At 54.4% G+C, this 23,991-nt stretch overlaps 2 protein-coding genes across 3 annotated transcripts; one reads left to right on the top strand and one right to left on the bottom strand.

Moving 5' to 3' along the window:
- The first annotated feature begins 2,829 nt into the window (after positions 1–2,829).
- FXYD3 (FXYD domain containing ion transport regulator 3) lies at positions 2,830–9,242 on the top strand. Its single transcript, XM_084771481.1, has 8 exons — positions 2,830–2,936; positions 5,990–6,043; positions 7,593–7,625; positions 7,714–7,737; positions 8,424–8,498; positions 8,580–8,616; positions 8,855–8,892; positions 9,028–9,242. The coding sequence occupies exons 2-8, from the start codon at positions 6,004–6,006 to the stop codon at positions 9,045–9,047; spliced, it is 267 nt and encodes an 88-aa protein (XP_084627607.1). The 5' UTR covers positions 2,830–2,936; positions 5,990–6,003; the 3' UTR covers positions 9,048–9,242.
- A 679-nt stretch (positions 9,243–9,921) lies between these two features.
- LGI4 (leucine rich repeat LGI family member 4) lies at positions 9,922–21,815 on the bottom strand. 2 transcript variants are annotated; one of them, XM_084771464.1, is made up of 9 exons: positions 20,339–21,815; positions 19,874–19,945; positions 19,194–19,265; positions 16,807–16,878; positions 16,627–16,698; positions 16,223–16,392; positions 12,651–12,893; positions 12,059–12,564; positions 9,922–10,935 (listed from the first exon to the last, which is right to left on the bottom strand). In XM_084771464.1, exons 1-9 carry the CDS (start codon positions 20,509–20,511, stop codon positions 10,621–10,623), a joined length of 1,695 nt encoding a protein of 564 aa, XP_084627590.1. In that variant the 5' UTR covers positions 20,512–21,815; the 3' UTR covers positions 9,922–10,620. The 2 variants fall into 2 exon arrangements, with proteins under 2 accessions (XP_084627590.1, XP_084627591.1); XM_084771465.1 differs by having other exon boundaries at positions 12,651–12,815; positions 20,339–21,812.
- Between the last annotated feature and the right edge of the window lie 2,176 nt (positions 21,816–23,991).

Below are 23,991 nucleotides of genomic sequence, written 5' to 3'. Positions count from 1 at the left end.
GACACTGAACAATGACTGGACATTCATTTTAGTTTATTGTTTTATTTTACCTATATTTTTAAACAGACTCGAGACAGGATCTTGCAACACATCCTGGGCTAACATAGGACTTGCCCTATAGCCCAGGCTGGGCTCAGACTCAAATTCCTCTGACCTCAGCCTTCCAAATGTTAGGATTACAGGTGTGTGCCACACTGTTTCACTCTTTACAGTTTCAAACAAGCTTTTAAAAAAATACTTAGCTTGGCGCACGCCTTTAATCCCAGCACTCGGGAGGCAGAGGCAGGAGGATCACTGTGAGTTCGAGGCCAGCCTGGTCTACAAAGTGAGTCCAGGACAGCCAAGGCTACACAGAGAGACCCTGTCTCCAAAAAGAAAAAAAAATACTTAGCTTATTTTTTTTCATGTGTCTTTGTATGGCTATATGCACATTTGCAGGTGCCCCCCAAGGCAACAGATCTCCAGGAGTTAGAGTTACAAGCAGCTGTGAGGAGTGGGTCCTGGGAACAGAAGTCAGGCCCTCTTCAAGAGCAACTAGCACCCTTAACTGTTCATCCAACTCTCCAACCCCCTCAATTAAGCTTTTTAAAAAGATAGTAGATTTTCAATGTATAAAATCCAAAGTATAAGAGGAAGTACAAATCTCTTCTCTTGTCTTCGCCCAGGTCCCCTCCCAACATGGGTGTGACTCTCCAGAGATATTTTATCTCTACACATGTATACCACACACACACACACACACGCACACGCACACGCGCACACGCACACACACACGCACACACACGCACACACACACACACACACCTAGTTTTGGTCCCTTATCAAGTGCCTGGAGATGCACTTACATCTGACCACAAGGCACCACTCATCATAGACAAGACAGTCGTTCTCACCGGGCGGGTTGGCCCTCACGCTCGTCCCGCCTCAGGATTTGCTCATGATTCTCACCTCGTCCCTCTAGCACCTGGAAGGGAACCCAGGAAGGATGAAGACAGACCCAAGCTTCCCCACCATCCTGCTCCTGCTCTCCAATGCATGTAGTTCTCACGATGTCCAGCAGAGGGAGACACCACCCTACTCTTGGGACCACCGAGGGTTTTTAGTCGTGTGTCCCGCCCCCCTGCCCCGCCCCCGGCAGTCGAGCTCCTGGCTTGAGGTGGGGGGCGGCGGGGAGGGAGGAGGACATTATGTGGCTGGGTACAAAGATTCTCTAAGGGGATCTGGGATCCTCTGCACATCATCCCTGCGCAGATCTCTGCCAACTTGGTCCTCCCTGTGTTTCTATCTCTACCTGTGCCTCCTGCTTGAGATCGGATCCTTCACGGGAGGCAAGAAGCCTTGCTGGAGCTAGGGTCTGGGGTTCAGTAGTTGTCCCAAGAAACACCGGCTAATATAGCTAAGTGAGCTGCATCAAAGAGGGGAGCCTTGATGGGAAGTGGGGGCGGGGGCGGTCCTTTCCCTTGCCCCCGCAGACCTTGCCCCTAAATTCCCTTTAACTCTTCTCTCCACACCCACAACAGCAGCCTCTCCCTGTCCTAGTGCCTCTGGGGCTCCACCCCACTGCCTCCATCGTAGTGTTGGGGGTCGTCTGGAGTCCAGCTGGTGTCCGAATAGAAGCCACCCCTTTCCTGGCCCTGCCCCTCCCGGTGACCCCAATCCTCTGCCAACCACTCAATGGTGCCTTGTTCTCCATCCAGCCCCCAGACAAAAGTCCTTCTGTGTAAGAAAGGCAGAATTTTGGGGGAGGGGGCACCTCCAACAGGACTATGTGGGAGCCTGCACAGACCCCAGGCGGAAGGAGTGCCATGAGGGGGGCACAGGGAAAGCAGGAGGGCGGGGGGGCGGGGCGGAGTACAGAGGGCTCATCTCAGTGGAGGAAGGCGATTTTGACATCCACGCCCACACACACACTTTGTAGATGGAGCGTCCACCCGTCAGCTCCGAGTCTCTGGGAGAAACATGGACAGCCAGTTCCGTTCTCAGTCTTCTGGGGCCTGGTCTATGACCCCCCAAGATTCACAACTCCCCCCACCTCTTACCCACCATTCAACCGGCTCCTTCCTATTACAACTTTGCCCATGTTAGTATCTTCTATTAAGCCCCGCCAACAAAAGAATCCAGGAGGAGCCGGGCGTGGCGCACGCCTTTAATCCCAGCACTCGGGAGGCAGAGGCAGGTGGATCGCTGTGAGTTCAAGGCCAGCCTGGTCTACAAAGTCCAGGACAGCCAAGGCTACACAGAGAAACCCTGTCTGGGGGGGGGGGGGGCGGGGAGAATCCAGGAGGGAGAGAAGGTTTTAACTCCCTGTAAATGCTGGCGGCCCCACCCCCGAAACAAAGCTACAACTGGTGGCTCTTTGGCGCCTTGAATCCCAGGAGGAGGCAGAGACAGGTGGATCTCCATGTGATCAAGTCCAGCCTGACCTCCAATGTGAGGTCCCTGCCAGCCGGAGCAACATAGTCACACCTTGCCTCAAACAGAGATAAAGCTCCTTGCCCCCACCCCCACCCCCACCATGCCGCCACTGCAACCTAAATCAGAGAAGGGTCATGCAGGTGTTCCACTTTCCCCCACATCACACCCCAAAAGGATGGCCTGCCACTAAGGACCCCAGAGCCTTTTTCATCCCGTTCTCCTTAGGGGTTCAGGAGACTGGACAAAGCTCCTTCCCACTTTCAGATGCCACTCCGCAGCCCACCCTGATCCCCTCCGCGTCACCTAAGGCTCCTGTAGATAGAGACTAGGAAGAACTGTCTCTTTAAGGGAGGAATGGAGTGGGGGCGTCCCTTTCTTGCCTCAGGGAGACCTGACTTGTGCCTGCCTGCCCAGGTTTGCTCAGGGCGTGGCAGCTGTGGATAAAGGCTGCCCCAGCGTGGCAGCCCGCATTTCTGCTTTCTCCCGGAACCACCTCTCAGCCTGTTGAGCTACTTGGTCAGGTGAGCGGCCTGGGGTGCAGGTGGGGGGGGGGGGACTCTTCCTCCCGGAGCTCTGTTCCCCCACTCTCCCTGACTCGACTCTGACTGTCCCTACTACATAGAAACTGGGGTCAAAGACCCCTAAAGTCTTCCAGCTTAAAGATTCTCTTCTGGGGAGTCTGCTGACTGACCCTTATGGCTTGCTCCTATGGGACTGGACCAGACAACTGGGGTAACCCCATCTGGCATTCATAGTAGGACTGGGGAAGCCTGGAAGCGGGGTTCTGAGTGGATGAGAAGTCTGGGCTTGCTTAACAGAGGTATCTAAACTGGGTGGGGGTATCTGGGTGGACAGGAAGTATTACACCATAGTATCATGATTTGGGGAGAGGGAGGTCTTGGTGGGAGGGGGAGGGTATCTAGGGGTAATTGAGTAAAAAAAAAAGAGTAATTTACGTGCACTGGAGGGTGAAGAGTGGGGTTGTATCTTTATGGATAGGCATTGGGGCACATGGATGACAAATGAGTATCAGGAAAGAGGGGTGATCTAGGGAGGCTGTAAAGCGGGGCTTGGTTAGGAGATGTGGGGGAGTCAGATAACAAGAGTTTATGCAGCACACCCCTGCAGGTGTGACCGCCTTCCACCCTCTTGGAGGAGGAGGGAGTGCAACAGGCAGGCAGTAGCAACTGTCCCCTGACTGGCACAGCCAGGAAGTAGATGACGGTGCCCCCAGGCTCTCCCTGCACTGGCTCCTACTGTGGTTCTCGCAGAAGCAGGCACAGGACAGTGAGGGTGGACGGCAGGTTCCGGGCTCCCGCAGCCCGAGGAATATCAGGGCCAAGCTTGGAGAGGCAGGGTTGTGGATGAAAAATCAGTCTCTCCCCCACTCCCCAACCTTTGCCCAGGCTCCAAAATTTTTGGTTTGTTTTTATGGGGATGGGAGGCTGTGGACCTTTGAGGCCTTGGAGAGGTCTGTAGAGTTGTGACGTGAGACCCAGCAGCCATGGCAACAGAGCATACAACATTAGGATGAATTCGGATGTGATGGCTGTGACAACAGTGTGGGATCATGACAGTGCCAATTTCATCACGCTGTGAAGATGATGTGAGGGAGCCAGGGCTGAATCGAGAAAAATGCCTACATGGGCTGGGCACTCAGCTGTCAAGGATAGTGTTTTTACACACACTGGTGACAGTATCAGGAGGCAGGCAGCCTTACACCACAGGCACCCACCGCTTGTACCCCTAACCACTACTCCAGCTCCCCAAAGCTTGCTGGGGCCATAGAGGTCTGAGAAATAGTCACCAAATCTCCTAAAAGAAATATATGCTCAATCTGAACTAATGGTGTGTGTGTGTGTGTGTGTGTGTGTGTGTGTGTGTGTGTGTAAAGGGTATCAAAGGCCAGAAGATCAGGCTAAGCAAGCCTCCATTACTAGACCCTCTAGGCAGGGGCTCTACCACTGAGCCACACCCCAGCCCCTCACTGGGGGATTCTAGGCAGGGGCTCTACCATTGACCACACCCCAGCCCCTCACTGGGGGATTCTAGGCAGGGGCTCTACCACTGAGCAGTATCTTTAACTTTTTAGTTTGTGACAACATCTCACTAAATAGTTCAGTCTGGCCTTGTGTTCACTCTGTATTCTAGATTGGCTTTGAATTAGTATTTCTCCTGCTTCAGCTTCCTAGTAGCTTGAATGATAGGCCGGGACTGACTCAGACTAATAAACAAGCTGAGGGATTTCCCAGATAAATAGAGCAGTCTGTGCGAGCACACGGTGGCTGGTGGCTCCATCCCGTTCTAAGCGAGTGCTTGGGTGTGGGTGAAAAAAGTTAGCTGTAAAGGTGACGGTGGGGATTCTAGGGATTAAAGGATCAAAGGGCCACTACATAGTCACTGGACAGTGTCCAGCCTGTGGGGGAGTGGGGACAAGTGTCAGCACTTGCCATCTTGATTAGAGAGAGAGAGAGAGTGTGTGTGTGTGTGTGTGTGTGTGTGTGTGTGTGTCTGTCTGTCTGTCTGTCTCTGTGTGCGCATGCACGTGTGCAAATGAGCTCATGGCAGTTGAGCAGGGCAAGAGTAGATGCACAGAGGCCAAGAGTTTATTACAGGCCTCAGGGTGACAGACAGACAGACTGTTAATGCCAGAGCTGTATGGAAAGGAACTCTGTGCTGAGTGAGCCTCGCTGGGGAACCATGGAGTGTTTGTGGCCAGGAGAGGCCCACCAGGGGCTGAGGTGAGGAGTAAACACACAGGCTGAGCCAGGGGTAGGGGCTGGAGGGGCAACGGCTCGACTTGAGCTGGGGCTAGGGACAACGCTCAGTGAGATCTGAAGTAACAGACCCCGGAGTGGGGCAGAAAATGGAGGTCAGGCTACAGACAGGCCTCCCTCTCCATGCGTCTCGCCAGCTTGACATTACTCCCTGCTCCCCACCTATACAACCGCCCAGCAGCCCAGGGAGTCAGCTCAGGCCCCAGCTAGAAGCCATCCGTGTGTGGGCAGAGCCGGGCAGGCTCCAAGCTGTCTGTAGGAGCCACTCCCGGAACCCGGGCCTCCTGCCACCTGGCTCTTGTCACCCTATTCCCCAAACACCCTCAGGCCCTCGCGGTTCTGAGTTATGAGCAGCTGATGGGGGGAGAGGCATTGTTTAAACCCTGCTTTCCGAACCAAGTCATTGTGGACATCAGCCTTCCTGTCTCAGAGCCTCAGTTTCCCCATCTTGCAGACGAGGGTAACAAGCTAGATGTAATCCTAGCACTTGGAGAGCTGAGGCAGAGGGATGGCAAATTCAAGCGAAACCCCACTCTCCCCCCTCCAAGAGAAGATTCATTCACAGGAAAACGGCCAATTCGAACACAAACCCTGTCCCTTTGTACCCAAGTACTCGCCCAGCCCCGCTTGACTTTGGGGCTCCTTATCTTCCAGACCAGTGAGCTTCAGGTTCACTGCCAGCTTTCCTGTGTGTACCCTGGGTTGTGTTCCTGGTGAGCAACAGGTAAAACGGAGTCACGGGGCCTTACGTCCTGGTCACCCTGCTAAGGCTGGGCCTGTTCTCTGGATTCCTCTAGGTCGGCATTGCGACATGCAAGAGGTAGCTCTGAGCTTCCTGTTCCTCCTAGGAGGTAGGTATCGGGCCACCAAACCACCTTCCCCCCCCCCCCCCGATCTGCCTACCCCCCTCTTTCTCCCTTCTTCTTTCCCTCCCACCCCACCACCTCCCCACCTGTGTTTCCACTGGGAGATGCCACTTAATCTTCGATGACACCAAGCAAAAGGCTCGGCCCAGTACTGTTGTGATGTGTCATAGCCTCCCTACACTGTTTGCCCAGATGCAACTGGAGGCCTAGCAGTGATATAGTAGGTGACCCAAGTACCTTGTGCCTCGGTTTCCCCATCTGTGAAAACATAGATTAAAAAGATCACTTAGTCACAGGGGTTTTCGGCGAGGCTTAAGTGAGTTAATGTTCCAACAGCAGTGCAACAGGGCCTGGGTGGAGTGGGCCCTGAGCATGTGCGCCTCACATATAATCAAGCATTGCTTCTAACCCTTTGGCAGAGCTCAGGCCCGGGCCAAAGCCAGATGAGCTCGCAGCCAGAATCTAATCCTTATGCCTTGTTGTTGTCATGTTTTGTTTTGCTTTTATTTGTTTTTGGTTTGGTTTTTCAAGACAGGGTTTCTCTGTGTAGCCCTGGCTGTCCTGGACTCACTTTGTAGACCAGGCTGGCCTCGAACTCACAGTGATCCGCCTGCCTCTGCCTCCCGAGTGCTGGGATTAGAGGCATGCGCCACCACGCCCGGCTCCTTCCTCCCTCTTCTTTGCGTGTGCATGGCTGTGTGTGTTCATGTGTGTGCATGTGGCAGCCAGAGTGCAACCTTGGGTGTCTTTCTGTAGGTGAGAGCCACCTTTTTAAATTTTAATTATTTACTAAATGGTTGTTTTGTCTGCGTGTATGTGCTTGGTGACTGTGAAAGCCAGAAGAGGGCGTCAGATGGTTGTGAGCCATCACGTGGGTGCTGGGACTACACTGGGTCCTCTGCACGTGCAGTCTGTTTCTCTCCAGTCCCTCTCCCCCACCCTCTTAAACCACACTACTTTATTATTCTTTGGGCACAAGTAGCATTCTATTTGGAAAAGGGATGTTAAGGCTGTATTGAAGTTGCCGACTGTGAGTCATTTCAAACGGGGAATGGCCAGCAGAGCTGATAACCATGCAGTGTCGTTATGGTGGGGCCAAGGAAGGTGGGTCGTGAGCAGTGCGGGCGGGCGTGGAGGAAGCAGTCCTGGGAACAGGAACCATCTGCTGCCTTGAACAACAAGGCGTCTCCTGCAGGAGGCGTGGCCCAGCCGCCGCGTGTCTGGAAACATTCACTCAGTGGCCAAAAACTACCCGAAATAGGATTCGTTTCTGGCGGCAAAGTGTTGGCATGACTCAGGGGTGGTGGTGGTGGTGGTGGTGGTGGTGGTGGTGGTGTGTGTGTGTGTGTGTGTGTGTGCGCGCGCCCATATCTCCAGGAAGATACGTGTCCAGGTAGGACTAGATGCTGTGCACTGTGAGGTGGGACTGTTCCCCCATGGGACATTTCTCACAGGCAGCAAACCCCCATGGAGCCTGCTGAGAATTCTGCTAAGGCCACCTCAACCATCACTCATTTTTACTTGTTCCCCTCAGGCCTGCCTGCTCTGGATGCCAATGACCCTGAAGGTAAGTCAGAGCCCCCACCTCTGCATCCCACTCACCCAAGACCCCTGCCGTCATCTCAGAATCACATGTGTGTCCTTTCTCTTTGCAGACAAAGACAGCCCTTTCTACTATGGTAAGAACGAGGTCTCTCTTCACGTCTTCCCAGTCCTGTGCATTATTTTATGCTGAGGGTCCCACACAAGGATGGCTGGCAGTTCACAGTGGCCCAGGGGCCAGGACAGGAAAGCGTTTGGATTGGATCATTGAGCATCCAGGGAGATGAAAGGAAAAGCAGCCTTGAGGGGAAATTCAAGATGGACCTGAGTCCAAATCCACAAGGGGCTTAGGTTCAGGTCAACCACCAGAAAGCCTCTACCCCAACTTTCTCCGCTTCCGGCTTCCGCCAGGAGCTGCCCCTTGCCCCCTGCCCTCTCCTTCTCCACTGCCCTTCACCCGAGGTCCAGCTCAGAACCTCTGCACCTGCTGCCTACTTCCTCCATATGTCAGGGCCACCTCTGACTTCCTGCAGCTCTCTGGCCCAACGGGGCCCTCCTCAAAGAGCCCTTGCTCGACCAATCTCTCTCGAGACCCACCCTCCCTTGACTCTGTATCCCCAAGACTGACCCTTTCCCCTCGGAGGGCTTCTCTACACCCGGATGGGCATGAAGCATCTTGTTTGCTTGGATGTGAGCTGCAATGTGTGAACAATGGGGCTGGAGTTTGCTTTTCTCTTCCTGCTGCTGTCAAGTGAGTTTGGGGGGACAGATGGGTGAGGAGGACCCGGGCTTAGCTTTGAGGTCTCCTTTGTCTCCCTCTCAGACTGGCACAGCCTCCGAGTGGGCGGGCTCATCTGTGCAGGAATTCTCTGTGCCCTGGGCATCATAGTCCTTCTGAGTGAGTACAGGAGCTTTGGGGAGGCGGAGAGCAGGGAAGGGACTGGGCATTCCTTCCTCTGACCACGTCCCTCTCCAACAGGTGGGAAGTGCAAATGCAAGTTCAGCCAGAAGCCCAGGTGAGATGGGTTCTGGGCGTGTCCCCCAAAAGCTAAGCCTTGTGCTAAGAGGACAGGCCTAGGCACTCTGCCATGAGGTCCCCTAGGCCTCTCCCTAGAGGGCTTTTGTCCCCAGCTTTGTATAAAGCTACAGTGGAAAAACCCACCAAGAAACTGGGCAAGCTGAGAATCCTTTAGCCCCAAGGGAAGAGTGCCAACAGGGGAGGATTTATTTGGACATTATAACTTTTCTCCCCAGTCACCGTCCAGGAGATGGGCCACGTCTCATTGCACCAGGTATGACACCTAGGATGGCTGGGGATGGTGCGTGGGGGTGACAATCACAAGAGGAAGCTGAAATGGGATTATTCCTGCACTGGGGAGAAGTACCTGGGGAGATTCTTGCATACTGAGCCCCATTCCCTCTACCAGGCTCTGCTCACAACTGCTGACGGTGGACCAGTTTAAAAAAAAAAAAAGCGTGGAATGCCCTGAGCCCAGGCCCTGACTCTGGATGCGGGCTAGAACCCTGAGACTGCCAGTCTTGTCCTGACCTGACACTGCTTTGCCTGGGCCTCATCTTACCTTTCACGGTAGCAGGCTCTTTGTTTTTAATATAAAATGATTTTTACATCATGCTCAGCTGAGCCAGAGACTCCGTGTGCAGTCTGGAGTGTGGCTGCGAGCAGCCAGGAGGTGGGCAGATGCGGGGCTGGGCCTGGAGGCCTTGACCAGGGCGGGCGCAGGTTTGCAGGAGCTTGTGACTGAATCCCTCCTAGACTGCGTGTTGTGTCATGGCCTGATGGCAGACAAGAGACTTCTCCTCTCTCTCCCTGGGCAGCCTCCTGTGCCACTTAAGATGTTCTAATGGTAAACTAGGGACTCCACTTCGAGAGAGAAAAGGAGCCCTAATTGCATTCAGTGTGGGTATACTGGTTGACATTGTGAATAACCGTATAATAGGGTCACCACACCTTGTTGGGGCTACCCAGATAGTTTAGCTCCCCGCCCCCTGCACGCCATGCCCCCGCTGTGGCCTCATTCATGCTGAGACCTCACTATATCATGAGACTTTTCCGTATGCCAGCTGTCTCCATGAGACCTTTACTCCCCTAGGACACCACTAATAACATATAGTAGCCACACAGTGAGACCCTCCACTGACCCCAGGCTCTCTTGAGACCCTCCTCGTACCCATCAGGACCTACAGACTGATCCCCATGCCCCACCACGGAAAAAATGTCTAAACCTTTGAAAAGACCAGGACCATCACCTGCCACTCGACAAGACCCTCCCGCCGTGAGCACACAGACTGGAGGCGAGGGGTGGCGGCGAGCGGCGAGTGCGCAGGACATTTATTGAACTCACACTTTCTGTTCTTGCCCCTGTCACATTCTGGGAAGCGGTACCCAGGGATTTCTGCGACACTTTACCGCTTCACTTTTTCTGCGCATGCGTAGGAGTGACCCCCCCCCCCAAAAAAAAACCCGGCCCGAATCAGCCTCTGGGGGGGGGGGGATGCTAGCATAAGCAGCAAAGAACCCAGTCCCGGAAACTGCCCAGCAACCGTGACGTCACAGAGACACGTACTCCTCCACAAAAGCCAACGGTCAGATTGGGTCTGAGTGGAAAGGAATACTCTCAGTGCTTTCTATGGAACAGGATCAAACCGGACCTTAAAGGCAGCAGGACGGCCAGACCTCTTGGAGCTCTGCAGAATGTTCTCTTGACTTCCATATCCCAGATCCATGCTGTGGCCCAGGCTGAGCTCCCCGAGTCGATGTATATAGGGGCATCTGTCCTCGGGCAAAATGTGGCTTCAGACTGCAAGGGCCCAAACTTACTCGGGAGCAGAGACCTCCTCCCATTGGCCCCTAAGGTGCAGATCCTCCAAAAGGTGAATTAAGCCTGACCCAGGCTGATGCACTCGGCTAGTGGTCTGTACGCACAGCCGAGAGGCCAGGCCCGAGAGGGTACCCGGATGTCCCAGGGTGCCCACAACCACATCCGGGGTCCTTGCCAGCCTCAGGCACTGAGGTCCAACACGTGGTGCTGGTAGATCTGTGTGGGGCCCTTGAAGCACGCTGCGAATACGAAGCGTCTCCCCGCTACGGTGACTTGGGCAAAGGCTCGGGGTGCCACCAAGGCCGGGGGCCCCAGCTCCTGTAGTGGCTCCAGGGTTCCTTTATCAGGCTCAAGGCGAAAGACCTGGCTGAAGGCAAAGTCGCTGCCCAGGATGGCCAACTGGTCGCTGCCAATCAGCAGTGGCTGGAAGACGTGGGAGCCTCGGGATGGAAGTTGCTGCAGCAGACGGAACATGGAGCCATCCCACCGCATCACCTGAGGGATTTGGAAGCCAGTTAGACGCTGCCTGGGTATGAGGCACCTGGCCTGCCTGTCGTCCTTGACCCGTTATGTCCTCAGTTTACCCATAGCTTTTTTTTTTTAGACTCTTCCCAGGCTGGCATTGACTAATAGACTGATCTCAAATTCACCATCTTTTTGCCTTGGCCTCCCTGGTGCTGAGACAACACCTGTGTGACACCAGCACTGCACCCAGAAGCTTTTAAAACCTGTATATAACATTCTTCTGCTCAGAGCAAGGCATTGTTCTAGACCTTTCTCTCTCCCTTACATGCCACTGGAATGCCTGGCAACGGTCTGTTGATCTTACTCTCCCGTGTCATGTGTTTGCCCCGTCTGCTCTGGCCACACCATCACCCAGTTTCCACCTTTTCTGTTCCCACTCCTATCTCCCCCTGGAAACCCCTCACTCTGATAATCCTGGAGGCAGTGAGCAGGGCCTGACACCAACTCATCCTTGAGGGTGTAGTATCCCAGTGGGAAGGGCGTGGACTGAGTCAACTATCATCCTGGAATGTTCTAGAGTTACAGAGCCGAGTAGAATCAGAATCTTCCAGCAGGTCATGTTGGCACACCCCCGTTATACCAGCACAGGGCTGAGGCAGGGCAATCATGAGATTGAGGCTAGCCTGGACTACATATTGAGACCCCAAGGCCTGTAGTTCAGCAGGCAAGCTCTTGCTTAGAATTCACCAGTAAGGCTGGGAGGCAGAGGCAGGCGGATCACTGTGAGTTCGAGGCCAACCTGGTCTACAAAGTGAGTCTAGGACAGCCAGGGGCTACACAGAGAGACCCTGTCTCGAAGGAGAGAGAGAGAGAGAGAGAGAGAGAGAGAGAGAGAGAGAGAGAGAGAGAGAGAGAGAGGTTCACCACTAAAGCTCATGCCTGGAATTCACTAGAAAATTGTTGGGGCCTGGCTTGGTGGGGCTTGCTTAGAATTCATCAGCGATTGGTCGTAGGTGAGTGAGACTTAGTGTTAGAACCTATGCCTGTATTCACCATTGAGGGGTTGCGCTGAAACAGTGGCCCAGCCCCCTGTCAAATGAGGGTCAACAGAAGTGATCAGGCCTGGCTTCCACTGCCTGCCCTCCAGCCTCACCATGGAGTCCCCAATGTATCTTGTCAGGCAGAGGAACACGTCTCCACCGGCCTGAAAGTGTTTCGTGGCATAGACGTCCTCTGCCTCAGGGATGTCCGTGCGCCTCTCGAAACGGCCACCATGCCAATGAAAAAGCACAGGCCTCTGGGAGGCCGAAGCAAGTAGCAGATGTGGCCGTCCGTCCAGCTCCAGGGCCTCCGCGTCGGTGTCGCGGTGCCAGGCGTGCAGGCTCTGGCGCGGGTAGAAGCCGGGTCCGTCGCGGCACAGCAGTGTGGTGCTGCCAGCCTTGGAGGCGTCGGCCACCACGAAGCAAGGCTGCCCATCCAACCACAGGAGCTCAGCGTCATTGGGTCGCAGCAGTCGCTGAGGGGCTAGGACCTGCATTGGAGTCAGGCGCAGGTCAGGGCTGGCCCGAGACCACAGCTGTGAGCCTCCCCACAGGCGGGCAGCCAAGATGAAGAGGCGTGGTCCCAGCACCAGAGGCTTGCAGGACACGACAGAGGGCGCTGTAGGGAGAGTGGGACACAGTCAGAATCAGTGGCCGCCCACCCGGGGATAGGAGGGGAGAGGCCAGGGCAGGAGGGGAGCTCACCGGACAGTTCTTCCTCCTGCCGGAAGCGCTGCAGGCTGTAGTCCCAGACCAGGATAAGGCAACGGCCAGCGAAGGGCTGTGCCAGGACCATATGAGGTTCCCCCTGGTAGGAGAAGGACTCCACGCTCAGTGCCGACTCCCCAACAGTCTGGAGCCAGGACAGTTCTAGGGGCAGCAAGAGAGTCAGGGGTGCCTGGGGGTGGGCAGGGGACCCCATTGCTGGGCCTTGGTTAGCTGACACATCTTTGAAATGAGAATTCATAGTGTTTACCATATAGGGGCCTATAGAATGAAACCTTTTCATTTACAGATGTGTTAGCTCTCAGAAACTCCAATGTTTGTCTTTTCAAAGCTGTGTGGCATCACCAAATAGTCCCTTGGAAACCAGGTTTTGGCCAGATGCTGTGGCACATGCTTGTGGTCACGGCCTTGGGAAGCTGAGGCAGGAGGATGTCTGGTGGCTGGTCAGCCTGAGCTACACAGCGTGACTCTGTCTCAGAAACACAAAACAAAGCAAACGGCATGTTTAGTGACTCAGTTAATTTTACAAAAACATTGCTATGAGTTACACTCTGTTACCACGAGCACTTGAGGATATGTGGCTCAGGCAGCCAGCTATCCAACAAATTTCACTCTCCCCAACTGTCCCCAACCGGGGGCACAGAAGACAAACCTGCCTAGAATCCCCCAGTGAGGGGCTGGGGTGTGGCTCAGTGGTAGAGCCCCTGCCTAGAATCCCCCAGTGAGGGGCTGGGGTGTGGCTCAGTGGTAGAGCCCCTGCCTAGAATCCCCCAGTGAGGGGCTGGGGTGTGGCTCAGTGGTAGAGCCCCTGCCTAGAATCCCCCAGTGAGGGGCTGGGGTGTGGCTCAGTGGTAGAGCCCCTGCCTAGGATCCCTCAGTGAGGGGCTGGGGTGTGGCTCAGTGGTAGAGCCCCTGCCTAGAATCCCCCAGTGAGGGGCTGGGGTGTGGCTCAGTGGTAGAGCCCCTGCCTAGAATCCCCCAGTGAGGGGCTGGGGTGTGGCTCAGTGGTAGAGCCCCTGCCTAGAATCCCCCAGTGAGGGGCTGGGGTGTGGCTCAGTGGTAGAGTCCCTGCCTAGAATCCCCCAGTGAGGGGCTGGGGTGTGGCTCAGTGGTAGAGCCCCTGCCTAGAATCCCCCAGTGAGGGGCTGGGGCGTGGCTCAGTGGTAGAGCCCCTGCCTAGGATCCCCCAGTGAGGGGCTAGGGTGTGGCTCAATGGTAGAGCCCCTGCCTAGAATCCCCCAGTGAGGGGCTGGGGTGTGGTTCAGTGGTAGAGCCCCTGCCTAGAATCCCCCAGTGAGGGGCTGGGGGGTGGCTCAGTGGTAGAATGCCTAATCTGTATAAGGAAGGCTCTGAGTTTAATCTATAGTAACACACACACACACACACACACACACACTTTCCATCTATCGGAGATGACCATCAGGCAGCCTAGCCAGAATGCCCTGGCACACCTACTAAAACATTCCCCAGATGTGATCAAGATCACAGCAGACACGAAATGTGATATTCACCTCATCATGCGACCATAACGTGAGCTGGACCTGGCCGCTTTTACCTCCTTTTCCCACACCTAAAAGCACATGGGGAGGTCACAACCTGACCTGAACCATTAAAAAGAAGGGCAGCAACTAGGAGGTGCCCTGCCCATGCAGACAGCTCATCTGGTCCCACTGGCGTTTATGTGTGGGGTCGCATGCGTGACACATGTGGAGGTCAGAGGTCAAGTGGGAGTTGGTTTTCTTTCCATCACATGGGTTCTGGGGGTTGAACGCAGCCATCAAGCTTGGAGCCAAGTGTCCTCACCCACTGAGCCATCTGACCAGCCCAAGTCCTTTGGGTTTTTGTTTTGCTCTTGTTTAGTTGTTTGGCCAGTTGGTTTTTCAAGACAGGGCTTCTCTGTGTGCTGTTTTTGCATTTGGAGATAGTTCACACTGGCCCCACTTTCCTCCATCCCTCGCCCTTCCAGTACTGGGGTTACAAGCATGTGCCACCAGGCCCAGAAGAATCTTTAGAAAATCATGTCCCCTCCTGGGCTGGTGAGATGGCTCAGTGGGTAAGGGCATTGCCACCAAGTCTGATGGGGCTGAGTTCAGTCATAGAGCCTGTGTGGTGCAAGGAGAGAACCGGCTCCCACCTGTTGTCTGACATCTGCACATGTGCCATGGCCCCACACATTAACACACACACACACACACACACACACAACACACACATACACACACAACACACACACAAGAACACACACATACACACATATATACTCATACACACACAGCACACTCACAACACACAACACACATATACACACACAAACACACACACATACACACTCACAAGACACAACACACATATACACATACAAAACACACACATACACACACAAAACACACACAAGAACACACACACATATACACTCATACATACACAGCACACTCACAACACACAACACACACATACACACAACATGCACACATACACACACAAAACACACACACACACACACACACACACACACACACACTTTAAAATGTAGAAGTAAAACATTCCTTGCTGTTTGGCTGTTTGAGCCCTTCCTCTGCTTCCCGCCCAGGCTGTGGGCTCCGTACCCCACCCTCTGCCTGTGCAGCCCCATCTCGGAGGGATCACTCTGGACTGTTTCGGTTGCCTGACTTTTTCTGAACAGAAGCCTTGGGACGGCAAGACTCAGGGCATGCTGAGTAGCTGCTGTCCTCCCGTGTGACGCAGCACGCAGAACAGCATCACAATATATTCTGTATATTTGTGGAAAAGCCAAAGGAAGCCAAGCTCCAGGAAGAAGTGAGGTACCCACAGCTCCCAGCACAAAACAGGTACAAAGGAGGGATTTTGAGAAAGAGTCAATTTCATATTAGCAACATCAGTGGATGCTTACAGCCTCTTGGGAGCTAGGCATGGCGGTGCACCCCTGCCACCCCGGCAGCAGGAGGCTGAGACCAGACGATTGCCGCAAGTTCAAGGCCAGCTTGGGCTACATAGTGAGACGCTGTCTCAGAAAACAAGGATAGCAATGAACAAGGGCCGCAGAGATGTAAGCTCTCAGGCTTAGGAGTGCTTGCTGTTCTTGCAGAGACCTGGAGTTTGGTTCTCAGTGGGACAGTTTACAACAGCCTGTAACTCCAGGGGAAATCTGCACTCAAATGCACACACCCATACACAGACATACACACACACACACACACACACACACACACACCAACAACAATATAATGGCCTCTGGTCCCACGGCTGGCACGGCTGGCACCAAGTGCTATGCAGAAACCAAGTCTGGTGGTTCATGCTTTCAAGCTCAGCACACACACAGCAGGTGGAGAAAACAAGGGCATCACAAGTTCAAAGCCAGCCTTGCCTGTGAAAGATAAACACTACCCAGCATTAACTCCTCACAGATATCCCTGCTTCACGAGTGAGGAAACTGAGGTGCAGAGAGGTTATCTCCTCAGCCCTGTGCTCTGATCTCCCACCGCCACCCGATCTTGCTGCTGGGAGTTGAGGAGGGGGCAGGAAGCCTTCACCTGTGGTTTTGCACTTGAACTTCTTAGGGTCCAGGTGATTGAGTTGCATTTGGGCAAGGGCAGAGGGGCCCGCACAGGCCCCCGTACCCACACTGGCATTCACCGTAGGCACCCACTGTAGCAGCCAGAGAACTCGGCAGTCACACTGGAACGGGTTCCCACGGAGGTCCCTGGGAGGAGAAGCCAGGAGGAAAGCTGTGACCAAGTTTCCGTGGTTTAGAGGCAGAGTCACCAACCCAGGTGAGGGTCTAGAATGTCACCCTGGGATGACAGCAGAGGATAACAGGAGCACAGTCACACATGCTACCCAAGAAAGCCCAGATCTCCCTCCCTGAAAGCGTCCCCAAGCTGTGCCCCGCCCCCGCCCCCCTGTACCCCCCTCTATCCCCCAAGACTGCACTCACACATGAGTCAGAGTCTCCAGGCCTCGGAACAGGAATCTGGGCAGAGCTTCCAGGTGGTTGTTGGCCAGGCTTCTGATGGAGCAGGAGAAGAAAGAGTGTCAGCCACAGCCGGGAGGTGCTCCGGCCTGGAGGGTGGGTCGGGCTGCCTATGGTGGAGGACTGGGCTGTGGAAATACACACAGGTGTGTGAGCGAGCGAAGTCCTCTCAGGGCATTCTTGGAGATGGAGCCGATCTTGTTGTCCTCGATGAAGCTGTGGAGAGAGTGTGGAGTGAGCGGGGAGGACCGTGGTGCTGGAGAAAACGGCCCTGGGAATCCGTGGAAGGCGTGCTTTCTCTTCCCTCACCTTGAGGGACCACAAAGAAACCACTGTTCTCTGCCAGCTTATCATAAATACAGCCGCCAGCGCCACCACCATTACCCTGGCACCAGTGGCACCAGTATAGTCAACACTACCGTTGGCACCTTCAACTTGGTGCCAGGAACTGCCGCTAACCCCAGCACCATGCTGTCATCTCCACACCTTCCATCAACACCTGTGGCCAAACCCTACGCCAACAACACAGATACTGTCCTCAACATCACACCTCTGCGATCCGAACCAAGACTGCTGCCACGATGCCAACACTGGCACCATTGTTATAAAACCTCAGCTGGAGCCACCGTCATCACCGTCATCATTAACATTCACACTGTCTCCATCACCGTGAGAACAACCATGATTTTCATGAGTATATCCAGAGCACACAACATCGTGAAACTGATAACAGGGCCAGGGTTGCCTCAGCAGGTACAGGCAGTTGCCACCAGGTCTAATAACCCAAGTTTGACCTCTGGGACTTATGTGATGGAAAAAGATCTACTTTTGCAAATTGTCCTCTGATTTCTCTGTGTGGGCCGTGACACATGACATGCACTGTCACCCCACCCCACCCCCAAATAAATGCATGTTTAAAATGTTTTTAAAAACATGACACCTGGCCTGAGTTGTGGCTCAGTGGTGGAGTGCTTGTCTAGAATCCCCCAGTGAGGGGCTGGGGCATGGCTCAGTGGTAGAGCCCCTGCCTAGAATCCCCCAGTGAGGGGCTGGGGTGTGGCTCAGTGGTAGAGCCCCTGCCTAGAATCCCCCAGGGAGGGGCTGGGTGTGGCTCAGTGGTAGAGCCCCTGCCTAGGATCCCCCAGTGAGGGGCTGGGGTGTGGCTCAGTGGTAGAAGCCCCTGCCTAGAATCCCCCAGTGAGGGGCTGGGGTGTGGCTCAGTGGTGGAGCCCCTGCCTAGAATCCCCCAGGGAGGGGCTGGGGCGTGGCTCAGTGGTAGAGCCCCTGCTTGGAATCCCCCAGTGAGGGGCTAGGGGTGTGGCTCAGTGGTAGAGCCCCTGCCTAGAACCCCCCAGTGAGGGGCTGGGGTGTGGCTCAGTGGTAGAGCCCCTGCCTAGAATCCCCCAGTGAGGGGCTGGGGTGTGGCTCAGTGGTAGAGCCCCTGCCTAGAATCCCCCAGTGAGGGGCTGGGGTGTGGCTCAGTGGGAGAGCCCCTGCCTAGAATCCCCCAGTGAGGGGCTGGGGTGTGGCTCAGTGGGAGATCACCTGCCTAGAATCCCACAGTGATGAATTTGGAACTGTTTTCCTGACATGCCCAAGACTCCAGTTTCCATTCCCAGCATCACAAAACAAACAAACAGACTAAAAAGGGCCCCCAAAACACTAACCTAGAAAATCCCCACCAACATTCTACCCATAGCCATGAACAGCATCAGCACACACTGTAAGCACACACCCCTACACCCTGACAGTCACAACCAGGCTCCACACGCCTTGTGAAGATCCCCTATAACGCCAACGCTATTGTGGCATTTTGGCCAGCATCCCTCGCACATCAGTAGCAACGTAACCAGCACTTCTCTTCCATCAGGTACCAGGGACACGCCCTGCACATCAGCGTCCACACCAGCCTCACCATGCCGCCAGCAGCACTGCAGCCCTGTCTTACAGCCATCCACTCCACCCTCCTCTCCAGGCCTGACACCCCACATTGCCACATGGTCACCACCGCACAGTTTCATGTTGTCTCCCGGTAACTTGAAATGTTTCCTGCCCCCCTTGACTTCTTCATACACCCACTTCCTGGAGTATCCAGTCTAATTCTTGGTTTTCCAGGCTGTGACTGAAACCCAGGTTCTCACACACGCTAGGCAAGCACCTACTTACTCCTGAGAAACATTTCTAGTCTTTTTTAAAATCTTATTATTATTTCTTGTTATGAGACCGGGCCTAAGTAGGCCTTCAATTAGCCATCTCTCCGCCTCAGCCTCCCGAAGAGCTGGGATTACAGGCCTGAGCCACCAGCCCCAGCGTCTTCATTGGTGCATAGGCGTGAGATTCACTTCTGACCTTGGCTGCCTACACTGTAGTCTTCCTCCTAGAGACCTGCCCTTGTCCAGATGCCTCCTTCCCTGGACCTCCTCCCTTCCTCCCCGTTTCCTCTGGGAGTCACAGAGTGGCTCAGGCACCTCTCCAGGATCACCTTCTCCCCCTCCCCCACCCCCACCCCCTCCGCCTCTGGAGGTACTCACAGGTACTGCAGGTAGGACAGGCCCATGAAGGCATCATCCTCGATCACAGAGAAGGTATTGGACGTGAGTAAGCTGGCAAGGGGGCAAGCCAGTGTTTTCAGAGTTACAGACCAGCATCTGTCCACTGTACTCCTAGCCCCCCGCCCCCCATCCAACCCAAAGACACGATGCAAGCGTGAGCCTACGGGAATGGCTGCCGGTGCTTCCATAAACACACGTGATGTACACACATCCTCACAGCCTGAACACACCCATGCATGAGCGCGCACGCGCACACACACACACACACACACACACACACACACATCCTCATAGCCTGAACACACCCATGCATGTGCGTGCACGCACACACACACACACACACACACACACACACGCACCTGCACACCCACCCACCCACCCACCCCCACACACACAGAGGCACACACGCACACACATCCTCACAGCCTGAACACACCCATGCATGAGCGTGCACGCACACCCACACACACACCACACACACACACACACACACACACACATCCTCACAGCCTGAACACACCCATGCATGTGCGCACACACACACACACACCCCACAGGCACACACACGCACACACACACACACACACACACACACCCCACAGGCAGGAAGACCCATTCTCTTGACCAGTGCGTCATGGATCCACCCAGGCCACACTCACAGTAGGTGTAAGGATGGCATCTTCAGGAAACTGCCAGCCTTCAGCTGGGAGACCCCAATCCTGACAAGTGAGCTGGGGACATGGGCAGAGATTAGTGAGCAGAAAAACCATTCCGATTCCCTCTTAAATCAGAGCCCTTGGCTGCCCAGGAGGCCCTGGCCTGCCATGTTGGCCTTGGGGTGTCTCCTCTTGTCCTCTACTCCTGCCACCATGCCCTCCACACGTGGCCGAGGTCCATGGCAGCTCTCAGCCCCTAGATATCGCACCTTCAGTGTCCCCACCGCCCCCACCCCCACCCCCGGGCCTTTTGGGATTCCCCCAGTTTGCACTTTTCCAAATCTTTCAGGCATCCCCAAATTCTTCTGTGATGTCTAGGAATCTGAGACCCCAGCACCCGACTCCAAACCTGGAGTCTCAGAGCTCCTCCCTCCCTCCCTTTTGGCCCACACAGGGCCTGGCACTCACAGTGACAGGAGCGTGGCGGAGAAGCTTTCGGGCAGCTCGGGGGAGCCCTCACACAGGGTACTTTCCTTGGAGCAGGAGCAGAGTGGAGGGCACTTTCCCTTGGGGGGACTCCAGGCCACTCCTGCCCCAGTCCCGGCGGCCAACAGCAACAACAGAACGCCTGCCCCTCCCATGCCCCCAGCCCCAGTGACCCCACCCTGCCAGACCCAGACCACTACATCTCTGTGGGATGCCCCTCCATCCAGCCGCTGACCGCGCTGTCCTGTAGCTGCCTCGCCTTCTTGTTCCCTCCCTCAGCCTGTCCCTCTCTCCCTGTATCTGGAGTATGGGATTTTTCTGTCGATACCTTTCTCTCTCAATCTTTCTTTTATTTCTGTTTCCCACCCCCTGCAGTCTCTGTTTTTCTGTCTTTGTCTCTCTACTTTGGCTTCTATGTCTCAGTGCTGGTCCTTCTGCCTGATGTCTGTCACTCTCACTTCTCAGCCCCGGTTCAAGTTTCCAGTACTTTCTGTGTGTCCTCCCACACTCTTGTCCCACTTGCTGTGGCCTGGGATGCGCCCAGCAGAAGGAGGAGGTCAGAGGCCATAGGAAGAAAAGGCGCAGGGAAGGAACTGAAAGGCTTTTGAGGGGGCGGGGCTGCCAAGGGTTTGAGCTACCCTCAGCACTCCCAACCAACCCCCTCATCAGAGTCCCCACTCAACCCCAGTTGGGGAGAGTGGGAAGGATGTCCCCAGGGTGGAGACCAGATGGCTGTGCAGACTGCAGATGGGAGGGGCTAGGAGGAGAAGCCCTGGGGGATGGGGGGGATAGCCTAGCTGTTCCCAGCCAGCCCTTCCCTTAGAGGGTGTGGTCCACCCTGTCGCCAAGGCACCACCAGGCCAGTACCAGGCCAGCTGCTCCCCCTTGTGGTCACCCTCGGCAGGACCGCTGCCCTTACAGCTGAGGAAAGGTGGGGGCTCAGGGTGGCCACAGTGGAGGCAGAACCAGGTTTTAAACCCGGGAAGCCAGGTCCAAATCCAGCTCCAGGGCCCCTCCATAGTGTGCACCCTCTTCTTGGAGGTCGGAATTCAAGGATATGTGGGCAACTGGGGTGTTTTCACCCAGGCTATACTTTTAGAAACTCAGACAGATGCTTTCCCTTAAATGAGAAAAATTCATAAAACCACACACGACACAACCTAACAGCTTGGCCCCTCCCATGCCCCTCAAGCTGTGTGCCTGCCTTTTATGCTTGCTTGCTTGCTTATTTTTGAGGGTGGCCCAGGATGACCTCAAACTCAAGATTCCCTTGGCTTCGCCTCCCAAGCGCTGGGATGACAAGCACCAGCACACTGTGTGCCCGGCGATGCATGTGTTGGCTCACTGACATCACGGCAACCCGTGAGATGGGGATAGTGTTGCCCGCTCTGCTCCAAAAACAGAGAAACTGAGGTATGAGACTCTTAAACTTCACAGGGCCAGTTGGTTCTAGCTTAGTAGAAACAGCACTTTGCTGGGGGGAGGGGGAGGGAGGGGAGGGGAGGGGAGGGGAGGGAGGGAGGGGGAGGGGAGGGGAGGGGAGGGAGGGGGAGGGGAGGGGAGGGGAGGGAGGGGGAGGGGAGGGGGAGGGAGGAGAGGAGCAGGGGGAGGGGGAGGGGGAGGGAGGAGAGGAGCAGGGGGAGGGGGAGGGGGAGAGGAGGGGAGGGAGGGGGAGGGAGGGGGAGGAGCAGGGGGAGGGGGAGGGGGAGGGGGAGGGGGAGGGGTGGATCCGGAAGGCTGAGGAACACATAGCCTCTTGCCACTGGTGCTGTTGGAGGACAGGAGCCAAACAGACCTGGAGTGGAGCCCAGGGCAGTCCTGTGTCACCTCACAGAAGTTACTCAACCTCTTTGGTCCTCAGTTTCCTCATTTGTCCATCAGATCATTCATGCTCTCCATCGCCAGACCGGAGAGGGCTCAGTGAGCTAACGAAACAGCTTCCCACTTGGGGTTCAGTCAGGCTTGGGGGGCAACATTTTAGATGGGGGCTTCCCTTAGCTCAGGCTGGCCTTGAACTTTCTTATAAAGCCAAGGATGGTCTTGATCTGCCAGCGCTCCTGCCTCCACCTCTGGGAGCAAGAGTGCATTATCAGAGGCCAGAACCGTATGCATACTAAGTAAAGCCCTGGGCTACCTGGGCCACAGCCGCAGCCCTACACAAGAATACACCAGTAAAGGGTCAGAGTGGCGATGCCATCGGTGATCCCAGCACTCAGAGGACAGTGGCAGGAGGATCAAAAGTCGGAGACTAGACTAAACTACATGGGGAATTTGAGGCCAGCCCGGGAGTGCCTGTCTCAAAACAAATAAGAGAGAGCCATTCAAGAGCTTTCCACTAGGGACGCAAAGGGGACAGTGACAAGCCTGAGCCATCCCAGCGGACTCTCACTCCAGTTTACTTTGAGGAAGATAAAGTGAAGAAGGGACACTTCCTAAAAACAAACACATGTCTACTGTGTGCCAGACTGGGTTCCCATTGCTTTGCATGGAACATTCTAGAAAGTCATCCAGATAATTATCTGTGATCTAGATGATCTAGGTAATTATTATCTGTGACTTGATAATCTAGATAATTATTATCTGCGATCTAGATAATCTAGATAATTATTATCTGTGATCTTGATAATCTAGATAATTATTATTTGTGATCTAGATAATCCAGATAATTATTATCTGTGATCTAGATAATTTAGATAATTATTATCTGTGATCTAGATAATCTAGATAATTATTATCTGTGATCTTGATAATCTAGATAATTATTATTTGTGATCTAGATAATCTAGATAATTATTATCTGTGATCTAGATAATCTAGATAATTATTATTTGTAATTTAGATAATTATTATCTGTGACTTGATAATCTAGTTAATTATTATCTGTGATCTAGATAATCTAGATAATTATTATCTGTGACTTGATAATCTAGATAATTATTATCTGTGATCTAGATAGAGCAGTGGGAAATACTGATGTTCTTTTCATTTTACAGAAGGAACAAGCGAGCCACAGAGAGTCATCAGCCTAGTGTCATGCAGCAGTCGCACCCTGCCTGGGGCAGTGAACACTTCAGAGCCTGGAGGCTGGCCAGTCGCCCCTCCCTCCCCCGTGCTGCTGTAAATACCAGGGTTATCTTTAACTAGGGATGCGGGCTACCAGAGGACAGAGGAAGGCCATGAGGCCACAGGGATCTCTGAGGTTAGGCTCCTGTCAGTCTGTAGAGCATAGTGCCTGGGCTGTTGCTTGCTTGAGGCTGGGGACATTCCTCCCAAGAGGGGGATTTAAGGAAAATCTGTTCTGCTAACCTAGGCCTCAGTTGACCAATCTCTAAAGCGGAGGCAAAAATAAGGACCTTTGAGCCTGGCCAGAAGTTACAGATACAGTATTCATGGTTTCCCTATTTTGTAGTCCAGGACAGCCAAGGGACAGTGAGGTCTCAAGAGCTGCCCATGGGAATCTTGAACCTATGACTGGCCCCTGGTTTCTGTCTCTAGGGCCTGTAGTTTGAATGTTAAAAGTGTTTTCCCACGACATCACCAGGGCTACATGAGCTAAGAAATGCATGTCTGTGGTTTTGGAGCATGTGGGCCTATGTTTGTGTAGACAGCCTGTGCCTGCTGGCCGGCACACAGAG

Source organism: Acomys minous, assembly GCF_964271855.1.
Source record: "Acomys minous genome assembly, chromosome: 20".
NCBI classification, from domain to species: domain Eukaryota; kingdom Metazoa; phylum Chordata; class Mammalia; order Rodentia; family Muridae; genus Acomys; species Acomys minous.
The sequence above is the reverse complement of the archived record's forward strand: the minus strand, read 5'-3'. Positions and strand labels throughout refer to the sequence as shown.

Excerpts from the sequence above, each read along its gene's own strand:
- FXYD3 (XM_084771481.1), top strand. The coding sequence starts at position 6,004 with ATGCAAGAGGTAGCTCTGAGCTTCCTGTTCCTCCTAGGAG. Across the intron at positions 6,044-7,592 it reads CTTCCTGTTCCTCCTAGGAG|GCCTGCCTGCTCTGGATGCC; the intron begins GTAGGTATCGGG and ends TGTTCCCCTCAG. Across the intron at positions 7,626-7,713 it reads GGATGCCAATGACCCTGAAG|ACAAAGACAGCCCTTTCTAC; the intron begins GTAAGTCAGAGC and ends TTCTCTTTGCAG.
- LGI4 (XM_084771464.1), bottom strand. The coding sequence starts at position 20,511 with ATGGGAGGGGCAGGCGTTCTGTTGTTGCTGTTGGCCGCCGGGACTGGG. Across the intron at positions 12,565-12,650 it reads GCAGGAGGAAGAACTGTCCG|CGCCCTCTGTCGTGTCCTGC; the intron begins GTGAGCTCCCCT and ends CTCTCCCTACAG. Across the intron at positions 10,936-12,058 it reads GATACATTGGGGACTCCATG|GTGATGCGGTGGGATGGCTC; the intron begins GTGAGGCTGGAG and ends CAAATCCCTCAG.